The sequence below is a fragment of the Juglans microcarpa x Juglans regia genome, chromosome 2D (assembly GCF_004785595.1).
Source record: "Juglans microcarpa x Juglans regia isolate MS1-56 chromosome 2D, Jm3101_v1.0, whole genome shotgun sequence".
NCBI classification, from domain to species: Eukaryota; Viridiplantae; Streptophyta; class Magnoliopsida; order Fagales; family Juglandaceae; genus Juglans; species Juglans microcarpa x Juglans regia.
This window is the reverse complement of record NC_054596.1, coordinates 6,665,728-6,681,765: the sequence shown is the minus strand read 5'-3', so window position 1 is coordinate 6,681,765 and position 16,038 is coordinate 6,665,728. Positions and strand designations below refer to the sequence as shown.

General features: G+C 35.0%; 2 protein-coding genes across 5 annotated transcripts; one reads left to right on the top strand and one right to left on the bottom strand.

Annotated features, from left to right (window-relative positions):
* Positions 1–2,377: 2,377 nt before the first annotated feature.
* LOC121248188 (WPP domain-interacting tail-anchored protein 1-like) lies at positions 2,378–7,221 on the top strand. 4 transcript variants are annotated; one of them, XM_041146572.1, is made up of 5 exons: positions 2,378–2,653; positions 3,501–4,111; positions 4,481–5,700; positions 6,058–6,255; positions 6,874–7,221. In XM_041146572.1, exons 2-5 carry the CDS (start codon positions 3,547–3,549, stop codon positions 7,057–7,059), a joined length of 2,169 nt encoding a protein of 722 aa, XP_041002506.1. In that variant the 5' UTR covers positions 2,378–2,653; positions 3,501–3,546; the 3' UTR covers positions 7,060–7,221. The 4 variants fall into 4 exon arrangements, with proteins under 4 accessions (XP_041002506.1, XP_041002507.1, XP_041002509.1 ...); XM_041146573.1 differs by having other exon boundaries at positions 2,929–4,111; XM_041146575.1 differs by lacking the exon at positions 2,378–2,653 and adding an exon at positions 2,662–3,322.
* A 624-nt stretch (positions 7,222–7,845) lies between these two features.
* On the bottom strand, positions 7,846–11,144 carry LOC121248187 (pentatricopeptide repeat-containing protein At3g02330, mitochondrial). Its single transcript, XM_041146569.1, has one exon. The coding sequence runs from the start codon at positions 10,970–10,972 to the stop codon at positions 8,303–8,305; it is 2,670 nt and encodes an 889-aa protein (XP_041002503.1). The 5' UTR covers positions 10,973–11,144; the 3' UTR covers positions 7,846–8,302.
* Positions 11,145–16,038: the final 4,894 nt, after the last annotated feature.

Sequence of the window (16,038 nt, the reverse complement as noted above, 5' to 3'; positions counted from 1 at the left end):
ATTGTTATAATATTATTTTTTAATATTAATATTATTTTTAGATTTGAAAAAGTTGAATTGTTTATTATATTTTGTGTTGGGATTTAAAAAAATTATAATAATGAGTTGAGATGAGTTGAACTATATAAATGAAAAGTGTGTTTTGTACACCAATTTTTAAATAAAATTTTATTCTAATATATAAAATGAAAGGAAAAAGAAACAAAAAGAAAAGACATCAAATATGGAGGCAGAGTCATATGTCGACGAGCAATGCAACGCATTATTAGAATCACAAAGGAGAAAACAAAAGAGAATCAATAATTTTGTGACCTGTAATCTCACCCACACAACAACGTTAACTCATTCATCTGTTCCCTTACGATTCAAACAACGACAACTTTCACATGATCACACAATAATAGGAATTAAGCGACAGGCCGGAACCAACGCATAATTCAGTATTGCTTGCAGTGCAACAATCTCAACGTCGTAGAATATTAAGGAAAAAACTACTTTATCCTCCCAAGCTTACCGCTTAATTTGTTAAATTTTTTATTTTATTTTTATTTAATAATTAAGGAATTGATTTTAAGTGTATTTAAATATTTTTTTTATTTTTCTAAAATATTTAAATATATTAAAAAATATGAAAAGAAAAATATTAAAAAAAAACAAAAAAATAAAGAACGGTAAGTTTGAGTGGACTACTCTAGATGGCAGAGTAGCTCAACTTAAATATTAATTCAATATAGGGGCACGTTTGGATATAGAGTTGAGATGAAATCATTTTATCTCATCTAATTTTAATTAATAATCTTATTATTATTTACAAATCATTCCAACTCATTTCATTAAAAATCGTAAAACAAAACAAAAAGTCTAGCAAGGGAGGAGCACATCGCTCTCAATCATGGACCCAAAAATGGTATAAAATTAACTAAATGAGATAATATTTTAGAATAAGAAAAATTTTATTTACAATCCTAAATGGAGAATTGTATATGTGATTTTATTGATAAATGAGAGTGAAAAGAAAAAAAATTATTTTAAAAATAATATTAGTGTAATTTTAATTTTTTTTAAATATAATTGCACGAAATGATATGAGCAGTCTCTGTTTAAACATGGGGCTGTGGTTGCACTTGCACCTACTTGTTGCAGAGGTGTTTGGACGATAGGAATTATGAAGAAAATTTACGTAGCGGATGGTGGTGGGAGGATGTTGTCGTGAAAAGGACTGTGTATTCATTTGGACGCGGATTAGACGTTTGATGTAATGCTTTTGAGAGTGACTTTCACTTACTGAGTTGGACTCAACCATATATACAACTGACTTTTATTTACACGCGTCGTCTAGCTAGGCCTATCGATCGCTACAGATCTAGCACTCCCAATAGATTCATACTGCGATTTAAAAAATGTCATTAAAATTTATTTTTTTTATTTTATATATTAACTTTTACAATATACAATATATTATCTTTTTTATTTTTTTATATCATTTAAATATTATAATTTTTAATATATTTTATTTATTTCAAATAAATAATAATAATAAAAAAATGAATAAAGAGTAAAAAAGTAGAGAGAAAAATGAATTAAATATTTATACAAATATGAATAATATTCTATAAATGTAGAGATAGTACTGTGGCAAACTAGATATTAATTATAAGATACATAATTTATTAGATGGACTATATTGAATTTTACAAAAATATGAATTTTACACGAACCATTGAAAATGTTCAATCGGAAACTTCATGGGACTTCCTCTCATTTTACGGCATCAAGCCTAGAGCATTTCCAGACCTGATACTCCTAAGGCCAGCATTTAATAATTAGTGGTACACCAAGTTGATGGCAATACGTTTCCAATGCTAACTGCAAAGTGTAAGGTCATCTGTATCCATAATGAAACATTTATGAATGACATTATTTTTTTCCTTTCCGAACTTTATCATATTTAATCACACCGGAAACATTTTAAATGAGTTCATAGATGAATTGATAAACATTCTAAATTGAAAACAATAAAATTTAAAATAAACAAAAACATTTTTATTTATAAAAATCTCGAGAAGATTAATATCAATAAAAATTATTTCTCTTTTTTTTAGAAAGTTGGACAAAAGAAACTCTTGTGCATTCCAAACCGACCATTGGATGCAAATTATAATAGATTCAGTCAGATTTTTGGATTGGTTTAGATAGTAACTGAGATGAGATAAGATAATTTATGAATCTGAACGAGTCCAACTTAACACGATGAGATTGAGATTTTTGTTTAGTTTTTTCTTCCAAAATGGATAGGACATTTTGAGAAGAAATTGGGACACATGTTTCAAATCTCAACGTGTTCTGTTCTAAAGGAATTGGATCCAAGTCGACCAATTTTACAATAATTCTTTTCTATTTTTAAAGAAACCACCAATGACCAAACGCTAAATTTATCTGCTTTTTAGAAATTAGAAGATATGGGTTGAAAAATTCTTAATTGAGAGTTATAACGTCGAAGCTAGTCGCCTTAAACACCGGTAAATTAGCACTTCATATAAGTAATTCAATGGGAGCCTATTGTCTCGTATCAATGAACTCCTTGGAAAAAAGAATCTCACCGCCTCTTTCCTGCCCGACAGTTCCTTCTTCTGTTCTCGGGCTCTTTCCTTGGGTATACTTCTGTTTACTTATTAATGTTCTTACGTTTCCTCTCTTCTGGTATGCCGGAAAAGAAACAAGGGTGATTTTTTTTTTCCTCCAATATTTCGTTGTATGTGTTTGTATCATGAGGTTGGCACTTTGGAGTTTCTATTTTCGGAACATTGCCGGATTCTGACATGGAAATTTTGTTGTTGAAATTTATGGGAAATTCTTGATCTGGGTCTTTCAAAATTTTGCCTCTTTTGGATGTTTATTAGCTTTAAAAAGGCATTTTTATGGCAACAGAATTACTCAGATGATGTGGCGTTATGAATCACCGAACCTTCATGGGATTACCTTCAAGCATTTTTTATGGCTGTTTTGGATTATTCATTTTCTTCTGGTTCTTTTTAAATTTCTCAGAGGTATTTTTGTTGGTCTGTCGAACATAATGTTCTGGTTCTTTAGAATTTTATTGACAGTTAGTTTGTGAATTTTATGAGAGTATTTGCGTTGGTTTGAGACATATAAATGGCTTACTTGTTTGTGTTTCCTGCGCTTGAGGTTATATCGGGAGCTTTGGTTTAACTTATTGAAGGATGGACTGGGTTTTTAGCGACTGCTCATATACTGTTATAGGGGTTTTAGTTTTCTTTCAGTAAGATACTCAGGAAGTTTAGAGTTGACAATTTTTTCACGGGTAAGTAAAACACTAACCCAATAGGTCTTGAACCCACTATCTTGCTCAAGGCCCGTTTCCCATGCTTTTAGGGGGAGGCGCCATTTTATCTAAAGGTTATTTTCTTAATATTCTATTTGTCTACTGTTATTTCGTCTCAAAAATTGTTCTAACTTAAATTTATCTGTATTTTTGGTAGTTGTTTTTCCAGGTTTAAAGAACGGTAGAATAACTGGAAGGTTGAAATGGAAACCGATGCTGTTTGTGAAGCAACTGCATCTGTTGATGGTTTTGAGACTAGTGATCTAGAGGCAGAGTCAATTAGGGTTGACTTACTTGAAGGGATCACTTCTAATGGAGAGATCATCGGAGAATTAGGAAATGCTGGCGAGGTTCTAACAAGAGTGGAATTGATGTTAGCATGCTATTCTGAAAAGTTGGTTAACCTAAGTGTTCTTGTGATGCATGTGGCAACCAGGGAAAGTGACTTTGAAGTCTTTGCTTCACTTGAAGAACATATGTCGGGTGATTCTATTGGAAAGGCTTTGGAATTTGATCTCTTATCTGGAATTTTAGACTCAGAGGCGAGAGAACTGGACAAATTCACAGCTACTCTTCAAGCAGATGTTATCACCGCCTGTGAGATTGTATCCTCATTCAAGCACTTGGGTGAAACTTTCATGGAAATGGAAGGAAAGTTGCATGATGCTGAACAATCTTTGAAGCAATCCCAAGATCAGGTCTCTGAAATTAGGACGCAATCTGCCAAGTTCCAGAGGATCTTGTCATGTTCTATTCGGGATGGCAATTGTAAGCTATATAAAAAGTAAATCTAGTTTCTAATAACAAATAACCATGGTCATCATGATTCAATGGTCATAATATGGGATGCAGTTGTAGATAACTGAGTGGGACAGATTTGTTTGTTCCACAGATATGCGAAGTTAACTTGTAAAAAAGTTTCTTTGAGTTTAGGAGCTGTATGTGCCAACTGAACGCATTCAGATCGTTTTCATGAAAACGATTCTGCTCTTCCTGATAAAGATGTGTGACAGATGATAATTTGTTTTTTCAATTGTTTTGCTCTTCGATGCAGGCATAAATTAGTTCAATACTAGATGAGAAAAATATTTAATTATTATGTTGGTATCTCACTTTCTGATGCGTACATGTTGACAGGTATTGGTGATAAAGGTGGGGACTGTCAAGAGGATGATGAATTGTTGAATACGAATGCAAAGATAAAAATGCAAACTGCTGACCAACAAAGACATATCCTGAGGATGCTTGAAAAATCTTTGGCTAGAGAGATTGATCTTGAGAAGAAGTTGACTGACTCAAGACAAATTGAAGAAGAACTGAAAATGAGGCTAAATTCTTCAGAACAAGAAGTATTTTACCTAGAGGAAGAAGCAGCAGATGTTTGGAAGAGATGTTTTCAGACAGATAATGCATCAGAGGTCCTTATGGGAGTTTCAAAAGAACTGTTGGGTCGACTCCAGATTTGTCAGTTCAGTTTGAATGGTGCATTTAAGCGAGAAGCTGAGCTAAAATCAAAGCTTGAACACTCTACTGAGCAGTTGAAAGCCAAAGAAACTGATTTTCACGAGCTCAAGACCAGTAGTGGAGACCTCAATGACTTTCTCTTAGCACAGACAAATAGCTTAAAGGTCTGCTTGAAGGAAGCTGAAGATAAATTAATTCTTTCCAATTCTGAGGCATCCACTTTGAGAGAGGCTTTGAGTTCACTTGAGAATCAGCTTAAAGAGTCAAAGTTTGGGCTGCTGAATGCAAAGGTCTCTGCAGATGAAAGTCAGGTGCAGCATAACGTTTTGACTTCTAAAATCGGTGAAACGGAAAATGTTAGCATGGATCTGAAAGAAAATATATCTAAAGCAGAAAATAGGGCTGAAAGTGCCGAAGCCAAGTGCAAATTATTAGAGGAGACCAATGTGGATCTTAATGATCAACTGCGTCTTCTGAAAGGCAGTGGTAGTATCTCTGAGAAGGTGAATTTACTCGAGAGACAGTTAAGAGAATCTGATATTCAGCTACAGTATGCAGTAGCATCTGCTGAAGCTAGTCAGGAGAAGCAAATCATGTTGTATTCAGCAATTGGAGACATGGAGAATTTGATAAAGGACCTGAAGTTGAAGGTTTCAAAAGCTGAAATTCGGGCCGATTCTGCTGAGGAGAAGTGTATCCTATTATCTGAATCTAATGCGGAGCTAAATGAGGAACTGAGCTTTTTGAGAGGCAGACTGGAAAGCTTGGAGGCATCTTTGCATCAAGCTCAGGAAATGAAAATGGCAACTGCAAAGGACATAGGTATCCGAACCAAAGTTATTACAGATTTGGTCATGCAACTGGCAATTGAAAGAGAGCGCCTTCATAAGCAGGTATTGACCAATTACACGTGTGATTTTGATTTTTCACGTTAAAAGATATTGTCTGAATTTTATCCCACCTCAACCCAACATAGAAAAGCCTTGATAGCTCTGTATAGGGTTTCCACACATGAATCAAGTAGGTGGAAAGATACTTACAGTTTGTGGAAAGATACTTACAGTTTGTTATCCACATAAAGATTTTATTAAACTATGATACTTTCCCTGAGTCAATTTAATTAATAGCACAGGTTGAATAACTGTGTAAATATGGGGCAGGCCAACTGAACTGGTAAAAATAAAATGGGGTTAACCCAAACTCAGCATTGCTTCTGTTGATTCAAAAGATGTTTCGTGTATTATGTGCAGCTAACTACATTGGCAATGGAGAACCAAATCTTGCTGGTAAAGTTACAGCATATGAACAGGGATCCATCTGTAACTATTGGCCATGACACTGGAGAAAACATTAAAGAATTCTCATTTCCCGAGCATGATTTGGCTGCTGTTACTAGTGCAAGAGGAAGTACTAAAGAAATATCTGAGTTGCCGCCCACTGGTTCTGAGGTAAGCACTTCCTGCTTATATATATATATATATATATATATATATATATATATATATATACACTTCTGACGGCGACTCACTTTATTGATGCTTGAAAACTATCCTCTTGTTGTCAAGGGATCTTATTTAAAATAAATACTTGATCTGCTAACTGCCTCAACGATCACATAGTCATGGTTAGTTATATCATAACTCGTTACTAAAGGACAGGCATTGAGGTTCTAATAGTAGTGTGGATACTTCTATAAGGGATACATATCTGTATCATCTGTATTGGATACTGGTACCTCTCAAACACTAAATATGCATCAGAAACTTTCATTAAGTTTGAAATTAAGATTTTGAAATGTAGAATCTTATGCTATACTTCTGGACACTTGTATTAGATACATATTAAATCGAACGTTTGGAAGAAAACTTTGAGTAGAAAAAGGAAACATAGGAAGGGCTTGTAGCATACAATTTAACTGATATTGAATTTTAACAGATACATTTTAACGAGGTTTTGTAGCATATGCTAGCACAGTTAAAATTAGTAACCAGCACTCCACCTTCATAAGTTTGGGAAATTGAATTTAGTTGTTCTGAATTGTGGCCTCCATATTTGTTTGTTTCCAGTGTGACAAGAATTTGAAAAATGCATCTATTGCTAAGACTAAAGTGAGGTCGGCAGATATTACATCGGAGACAGTGAGGAGAATAGATGCAGGACTCCTGAACTTTAAGCATGTTTCTATTGCAATGCTCATCTTACTAATTTCAGTCGTAGCTTATTTATTTCAACAACAAAATTGCCCGTTTTGATGTTCATGTAAGAGTTTTTCTTGGCCAATCTTCCAGAGATTTTCGTCAGAGCTTCTCTCATTTGTAACTGAATGTACACAATCTCTCTCCTTAAGTACTTCTGTTGTAAACCAGTGATGTAGAGCTTTGCAGACGGATAAAGATAGTTTATATGTTCTGAAATTTTTTGGCAGATAAAACCTATTTTACGATATGCATAAGTTTTCATCTGAACAATAAAGAGTACATGGAAAGAGAAGGCTTCGAGGATTAAAGATCATTTTATTTTTTGCCGTCTACTTGTTAGAAAATATGTTTTGGCTGTATAACAAGATATCATTGAAATCTGTGCCTTCTGTAAATGTGAAATGCAAGGGAAAATGGTGTTTTGCCTGAACTGCAGAAAATTTCACTCAAATTATTCAGATTATCAAGAAGCTGCCATGGAAAAAGCCACATTTAGTTGGAGTTTTTGTGATCCTGGCTTTCAGCCCTAGTAATCTTGCTTCGGTTCTGTCAATTAGCTTGTCTGAGTGGATGGCACTAGTGAAGGGGTTAGACGATTTTTCTTTATTTCTTTTGGCCTTTCAACATCACAATTAGACTCAAGATCCTTTTCTCCTCTATTTCTATTCATCCAAAAAAAAAAAAAAAAAACTAAGAAAATTGAAAATGAAGACCAAGGAATTTGTTGATTCTCTCCTTTACAGTTTGCCTTGATTACAGATTGTCAGAACTGTATGTTTTAAAGCTTCCCGGGGCCGCCTGAGACTGGGGAGTGCGTATGATTTTTAAGGTGTTATATCGTATAACATATGGAAATTCTCATTCACATTGGAAAAGTATAACATAGAAAGGATAATAGGGTTCCACATTATTTGGAGGGAAAAAGTCTTCAAATTTATAATGATTAAAAAATAATCCCAATTGTAATGTTGATTGATATAGAATTCCCACACAAAACTTTGACCTCGATTATTTTCACAAAACTTCTCAACTTTTAAAGAGCCGACTTTTCTCGGATCATTAAAAATGGTAGATTGAGCTTTCCTTGGATCGATGTGTCTCTTCCAAAACCAATTCATCCCATCCTTATAACTCAGTACACTGTCACAAGCTGTATGGTCTTCCCACGAATCTGTCGATCACAAAATCCCTAGACTTATGTCCAACGAATACACCATGTATTCGTTTCCCAACTCACTCCAAATTCCATGCTGGAAAAATCACCAAAAAATCTCATTTTTTCCCAGGGTCGTAGTAACTACATAACATCTATGCATGCTCTTAGCTCTTGTTGCTCTTGGAGTTCCTCAATCTCTTCCTTAAGCACAAAATCAATGTCTGGTTGATACCCGACCCACTTCATCTCCTCAGTTAGCATATCAAGCTTCTCATATACATCTTTGCATCTAGGATGAGCCTTGTCACCAACAAGAAATGTGTGAACTGCATCTTTTACCTCGATCCAACTACAACCAGGTTCCTTCTTTAAATAATTTTGCCTCATTACTTTTCTCATCTCTGTAACCTCATCCCACATACCTGCATCAGCATAGATATTTGATAGCAGGACATAAACAGCAGAGTCTTGAGGGTCTAATTGCAGGATAAAAGTGGCTGCTTTTTCTGCCACCTCTACATTCCCATGGATCTTGCAAATACTAAGCAGAGTTCTCCATATAACAGCATCAGCTTCAAAAGGCATCTCTTGAATAAGCTTCAAAGCCTCGTTAACTTTCCCAGACCTGCCTAATATATCAACCATACATGAATAATGCTCCAACTGAGGATTTAAACCATAGTCACTTAGCATGGAATGGAAGTAGTGCAATCCTCTCTCAACATGCCCAATGTGACCACAAGCTCTGAGAACCGAAACAAAAGTAGCATGGTTTGGTTTCAAATTTTCAAGCTGCATATTCTCAAAAGTTGCAAGCGCCTCTTCTCCAAGACCATGGTAAGCATAGCCACAAATCATGGCGTTCCATGTCACAGGATCTCGCCTAGGTGCTTTATCGAACATTAGTATGGAGTCTTGCATGTTCCCACATTTTGAGTACATATCGACAAGAGTGCTAGTCACATACACATCTGGTTGCAATTCCAGCTTAATGATTTGAGCATGGATTTGTTTCCCAAGTCCAACGGTGGCTAAATTAGCACAAGTATCCAGAACTGTTGCATACGTGAAGTTATCAGGGTTTATACCCTTCTCCAACATCTGAGAAAAGAATCTCTGAGCACTCTCACTTTGGTTTTGTAGCGAGAATCCAGAAATTATGGCATTCCACGAAACCATTGCTGGTTCATCTGTTCTGTCATGAATCTTTTCTGCCTCTTCCATCATGCCACACTTGCAGTACATATCGACAAGAGCACCTCCAACAAATGACTTCAACCCCATTCTGGACTTGATTAGTCTGCCATGGATCTCCATGCCAAAGTGTAAAGCTTGCTGACCTGCGCAAGCTTTTAAAACACTGCCATAGGTGAACTCATCAGGTTCCATTCTTGACTGAAGCATTGAAACAAAGAGTGCAAGTGTTTCCCCTTCATTTTCATTCTGCTCATGAGCGACAATAATTGCATTCCAAGACACTGCATCTCTTTGTAGCATCTCATCAAACACACAACAAGCTTCAAAAAGAGCTCCACATTTACCATACATGTCCAACATGGCATTTGCCACACAAACATTTGACCTCAAACTACTCTTAGCTGCTAATCCATGTAGTTGAAGCCCCTCCAAATTTCCTTTCATCACTCCACAAGCGCTAAGTGCAGCAGATAGGCTTATCTCATCAAAACCAAGGCTACACTTCTGCAAAAGCCGAAATAGTTCTAGAGCTTCAAAACCTTGATTACTTCGAACATACCCCACAATAATGGCATTGTACGATTGCAAAGTGCGGGTTGGCAATGAGTTAAATAGCTTTCGAGCTTCAAGCATGCTGTCACATTTTGCATACATATCCAAAGTGGCAGTTCCCACAATGACATCAGATCCAAAGTCAGCCTTTAAGGCATGTCCATGCAACTGAGTACCTAAACTAAATGCAGATAACCCTGCACAGGACCTGAAAACACTAGCATAAATAGATTGACTAACACTGACTCCTGCCTTCTGCATCTTCTTGAACAGTTCAAAGCCCTCAATGAACTGATCATTCTGAACACAGCCAGCAATAACAGCGCTCCAAGAAACCCAATTCTTCTCAGGCATCTCGTGGAAAACAGAAAGAGAGTTATCTAATTTCTTACATTTGGCATACATATTTATGAGGGCACTTCCTGTTACCAAATCATTATCAAAACCTCTTCGCAGAGCATTTCCATGCATCTGAGTCCCCAAGTCAAAGTCTTGCATGACAGAACACACTTTTAAAGAAACTGCAAACGAAGTTTCGTCGAACACCATTCCCATTCTCCCCATCATCATAAATATATCAATCGACTCTCGATAATCACCACTTTGCAAGTACCCCGAAATCAAAGAATTCCAGGACACCACGTCTCTCTCAGGCATTGTATCAAAAAAGGACCTCGCAATCCCCATCTTCCGACATCCTGCGTATCCAAAAATCATCGTATTCCAAGATACCGTGTCTCGTGCCGGCATTCTATCAAACACATCAAAAGCATACTCCAAACTGTGACACTTCACATACATTTGCACCAAACAATTTGTGACAAAGACGGTGGGCCGAAACCCAGAAACTATCATGCGAGCATGGCCTTGTTTTCCCGGACTTAGAGCTCGACGATCCGAGCATTCTTGGAAGATGTGGGAAAAGGTTTTCCACCTTGTGGATGTTGTTTGGTTTAGCGCAACGGTGCAAAATGTACAAACTTGCGGAGATTTGAATAGGGGCACCGAAGGGAAAGACGAAAACCTTAGTAACCGAAGATGAGGGAAGTGATGGTGAGCCATTAACTATGAAGTCATGCTTTCGCGGGTTTTTTGACCGTTGAGAATCTGTCTTGGGCTCCTCTTCACTTCTTTGCCTCACTTCCATGGGCCCAACCAAACGCCGCCCCGCGGAAAGGACTTCGATTTGTTAAAACGTACGAAGCTGAATTTGTCTGTCTGGTTTTCGTTTGCTCAGTTCAGATAATTAACGTTTTTAATAAGGAAAATGTCAGTCATATAATATTGGAAAAATACTCTAACCAATAAATTATATAAAAATAATCTTATAAATTGACGTAATTTGATATAATTTATCAAATTATAAAATTATTTTTATTCTAAAATAGATTTAATAGATTAAATAAAATTATATCAGTTTATAAGATTATTTTTATATAATTATTTCGTAGATGTAGCATTCCCAATAATATTTTTATAACTTGTTATGCAACTAGAACGATGTATATTTATAAAAATAATTTATAAAATATAATATCATTTTATATGAAAATAATTTTATTTGAAAGTTTTTACATTACAAATTGTCTATGTAATATAATTTAATTCAAAAAATAAATTTTAAAATTTAAATCTTATAAATGATGTGGGATATAAAGCCTTTCAAAAAGTACTACTCTTTATATAAATATCTTTATTTTAAAACCTATTTTCATAAATATCATTGTACAACTTCTAGGAAACTTCCTCCGATATCTTTATCCTTTTCCATCACTGTCATTGAAAACTGTGTTGCTGGGTGGAGACTTCTTGAAAGTTGAAACCATGAAGGAACTATCTTATTAGTGTAGCTATTTTTGTTTTAAGAGCTTTTTCATATATTTTTTATCCTATTTTTTAAAATATATTATTAAAATTTATTTTTTCTATTTTATATACTGATTTTTACAATAAGGTAACAACTTATCTATTTTTTTATATTATTTAAATATTATACTTTTTAATAGTTTTTTATTTATTTCAAATATTATATTATCTATACATCATATATTTCAAATATTTCTCCATAAATCATATATTTTGATATTTGTAATATTTTTTTATGTATAATGTAATATTTTAAATTACTTAAAAAAGAATAAAACGATAAAAAAATACATACTTTTATTATTAACAATATTAAAACTTCTGTATATATAAAAGTCGAAGAGACTAATATTTACCTTGAGTAAAAAATAGAAATGAACAGTAACTTGTACATGCATAGGACTAAATGTAGCTGAATATAAAATAGAAATAGAATAGATTATCTAATATAAGAGATTCTTGACTATCTTTTTTTATATTTTACATAAATTTTAATTTTATAAAATTTATTGTGAATGCTATAAGAAGATTGCCTTCATATGTACCTTGAGTGTCAAGGTTGGTGAGACTGAGGACGTCCTATCAAAAGCTTCGGAGTAAAATTCAAGCATAATCATGATGAATTTAAGGCATCATCTTCTCCCTTTTCTTATCGGATAATCTAAACTTTTAGGACAAACTCTAATAATTTAATCAATAATTATATATGTAAGTCCCAAATGTACAATCTTCGTGTAAATTTTTAATAAAAAAATAGACTCCACTACAAAAAATTGTGAAAAAACTCACATTTTTTTAGTAGAATCAATTTTTTTTATAAAAGTCTCACGCAAGAATTGTGAATTTAGGTTTTTGATCCCTATCATTATTCTAGTTTATAAAAGGTTCAGTTTGGATTGGAAAACACTCTCAATCCATCTCATCTTATCTCATCATTACAAATTTTACATAAAATACAATAAACAATTCAACATTTTCAAATCTAAAAATAATAATAATATTAAAAAATAATATTCTAATAATATTTTATTTAACTTTTAACTTTTATTTCAACTTGTCTCATCTCAACTCACTATCCAAACCTAATCTTATTCTGTATATATACGTATAAACCCAAAAAAGCACGACCCAATTATCCAAACAAAAGTAATACGAATAACTTAACACATGGTCTATATGATTTCTTTATATCCAATTATAATAAATAAGTTGAGTTACATATAGTTAAGAAATTATTGAATATATCCTATTATAAAATGAATGGACGAGATTCATTTACACAAGATGACATTTTCATTGATGTTTACATTTTATGCAAGCCATTTCAATTTTCATGTGAGATACTCGTGTAATTCCTTTGCAACCTAGCCTCCCAATAACGTGGGGATATGTATTCTCAACGATGAAAAGTCCTTGAGAAAATAAAACAAAACAATATTTTTTTTCTCCTTCGTGTTAGACCATATACATTTTTTCTATTGGTTACCCGTGACGACGTGGATAGAAATTAATTAGTAGCACTTAAAAGAAGATCTTCCATGTGATGGAGGAACTTGTCTATCTATGTTTAGCAAAATAAAAAAAAAAAAAATAATGATAATAGAAAAAATGTTGATGAACATGATCAATGATTTCTTGTTTTCTGTTAATTTGAACACTAAGAATGGTTAGCCGTTTACTTGGTCGTATGTATATAAATAAATCAGATTTCAATACTACATCAGGATATTTGATTGGAATAAAGTAATTTCTATGGTGAAAATAATTTTCTTTTTAATTAATGAAGAAAAAAGGGTTCGCTGCAAACTAGTGCTTTCTTTGCTTTGGTGTCAAATTTGTTTTTGTCTTTTAATTTCCTCGCTCCAAAGTCCAAACCTTCTTTTTAGATCATACATATATCGTCTTCTCTTTTATCCTTTCCATGACCCGAACGTTGATTTACATACCATAAAATTGAGTTCTATATAAATGTTAAATTTTAGACAATATTCTTTTCATGATGGATATTCTATATTTAAAAACAGAAATACTGTTAATGTCAAAAATTGTACAACAGACCGGAAGGGAGGAAAAAATATCTCCAACTCACAACGATGATTCGGGCTTTGATACGATACTCTTCGCGTTCATCCATATGATAAATAATAAATAAGCAAATAAAAATAAATAAAGAGAGACATAAGGATTTACGTAGTTCGACATAATGTCTATGTCCACGAGTTATTTGGAAGCGAAATCCATTATAATAGGTAATTTTACAATCTCTCATAACCTCACATATCTCACAACACAATAGAGAAGTTTAGGGAAGATCCTTTAGAGTCGATCTGTGTGATGGAGTTTGGGCATAGGGAGTTTCTATGCAGAGAGCTTGTGGATAGTCTGTTTGTTTTGTGAGGGATCTCCACATATATATAGAGGTCTATTTCTTTGGAGTGATTGAGTCTAATTTACCTTGTGAATCATTTTCCTTTTAGAAGTCTGAGTATCTTTCATTTTAAGAGTCTGTGTGTCTTTCTTCTTAGAATTATGAGTCAACTTGTCATATCTCTTTATGACTTTATCTCTTAACTTGATTTCTGGCCTTATCTCGAAACTAAATTATAAGCTGTTCATTTGACCCCTACAGATGCACGCGATTCTTAAGGGCGATTTGCTGGTCAATAAAGGCCTTGAGAATTTTCAAGTCAATAATCTGTAGAATAAATTTTAAAAATTGGTCCCTGGTTTCCTGTTGGGTTCTGGGTTTTCGGTTCGTTTTATACTAAGTGGTGAGGAGCTCAGCTTGGAGAGATAGGCGGGAGATGTACTCAACTGCAAAAGGTGCGAGTACGGGACTCTGCTTTGGCGGGAGGTATACTCGACCTCATTAGGGGCGAGTGCGGAGCTTGATTTTGGCAAGAGATATACTCGATCATGTCAGGGGTGAGCACGAAGCTCGATTTTGGCAGGAGATATACTTGACTACGTCAGGGACGAGCGTGTAGCTCAATTTTGGCTGGAGATGCACTCGACCGCATTAAGAGAGAGCGCAAGCCTTGATTTTGAGTTTGTTTATTAGTGTAAATGTTTTCCATAATTAGTTTTTTATGTTTATTTTTGTGATCATTTTTGCTTCTATTCGTAGTAGTGGATTTTCTACCCTTGGTATAAATTAGTTTGTGCTTTTGTTGTTTGTTGGTAGAAACTCGCACTTAAGTGGTCAGGAAGCCCGTCGACTCATTGGGTCCACATTAGGCCGTTATTGAGCTCGTCGACTCGTTCCCAAAGGAAAACCGTGCGATGCGGTTGTGGAGCTCGGTGACTCATTCCTAAAGGTAACCCGCTAGCGACGATCGTGGCGTTAGCATAAACATTCGGCGTTTGCTGGAGAAGATGTTGTGCTTGTATTGTTGTCCATGTGAGAGAGGTCAGACAATCCACAGAGTTGCTCGCTTGTTACGCGTCTGGGAGGTCGAGCAGTCCTTGACCTTTCCTGCCTGTTGGCTCGTCACGAGGGAGGTCGGACAGTCTGATAACTTGCCTCGCCTGTTGACTCTCGATGAGAGATGAGTGAGGTCGAGCTGTCCCTGACCTTTCCCTTTTTCGCAGGCACCGTAAGTTTTTGGATTTGTCATTGGTGTTTAAGGATCACATGGTATGTTGACATTCGGGCCCTTTTTTTCTTGGCACCATGAGTCTTTATACTCGTCATTGGTGTTTAAGATTCGCGTAGTTTGTTAACATTGGCACCATTTTTCCTTGGCGTCGCGAGTTTTTGAACTAGTCATTAGTGTTTAAGGGTTGTGTGGTTTGTTGATCTCCGCGCCCTTTTTCCTTGGCATCGCGAGTGTTTGTACTCATCATTGGTGCTTAAGGGTCGTGTGGTTTGTTCACCTCCGCACCATTTTTCCTTGGCACTACGAGTGTTTGTATTCGTCATTGGTATTTAAGAGTCGCGTGGTCTGTTGACCTCCGCGTACTTTTTCCTTGGCATCACAAGTGTTTGTACTCGTCATTGGTGTTTAAGGGTCGCGTGGTTTGTTGACCTTCGCACCATTTTTGCTTGGTACTGCGAGTGTTAGTACTCGTCATTGGTAGGAATGTAAATTTAAACCGAGCAACCGGAAAATCGGACCAGACCGGACCGGTTGGTCCGGAACCGGTTCCTGTATTATAAAAACCGGTCCAGTTTCGATTCCGTAGTTTCCAGAACTGGATCGGACCGAACCGGACCGGTTAGAAAAATATATATATATAAATTAATTTTATATATTATACAA

Bases quoted from the DNA above. Each gene is read 5' to 3' on its own strand.
- LOC121248188 (XM_041146572.1), top strand. From the start codon at position 3,547: ATGGAAACCGATGCTGTTTGTGAAGCAACTGCATCTGTTGATGGTTTT. The intron at 4,112-4,480 runs GTAAGCTATATA...ACATGTTGACAG, and splicing joins TTCTATTCGGGATGGCAATT to GTATTGGTGATAAAGGTGGG. The intron at 5,701-6,057 runs GTATTGACCAAT...TATTATGTGCAG, and splicing joins GAGAGCGCCTTCATAAGCAG to CTAACTACATTGGCAATGGA.
- LOC121248187 (XM_041146569.1), bottom strand. From the start codon at position 10,972: ATGGCTCACCATCACTTCCCTCATCTTCGGTTACTAAGGTTTTCGTCT.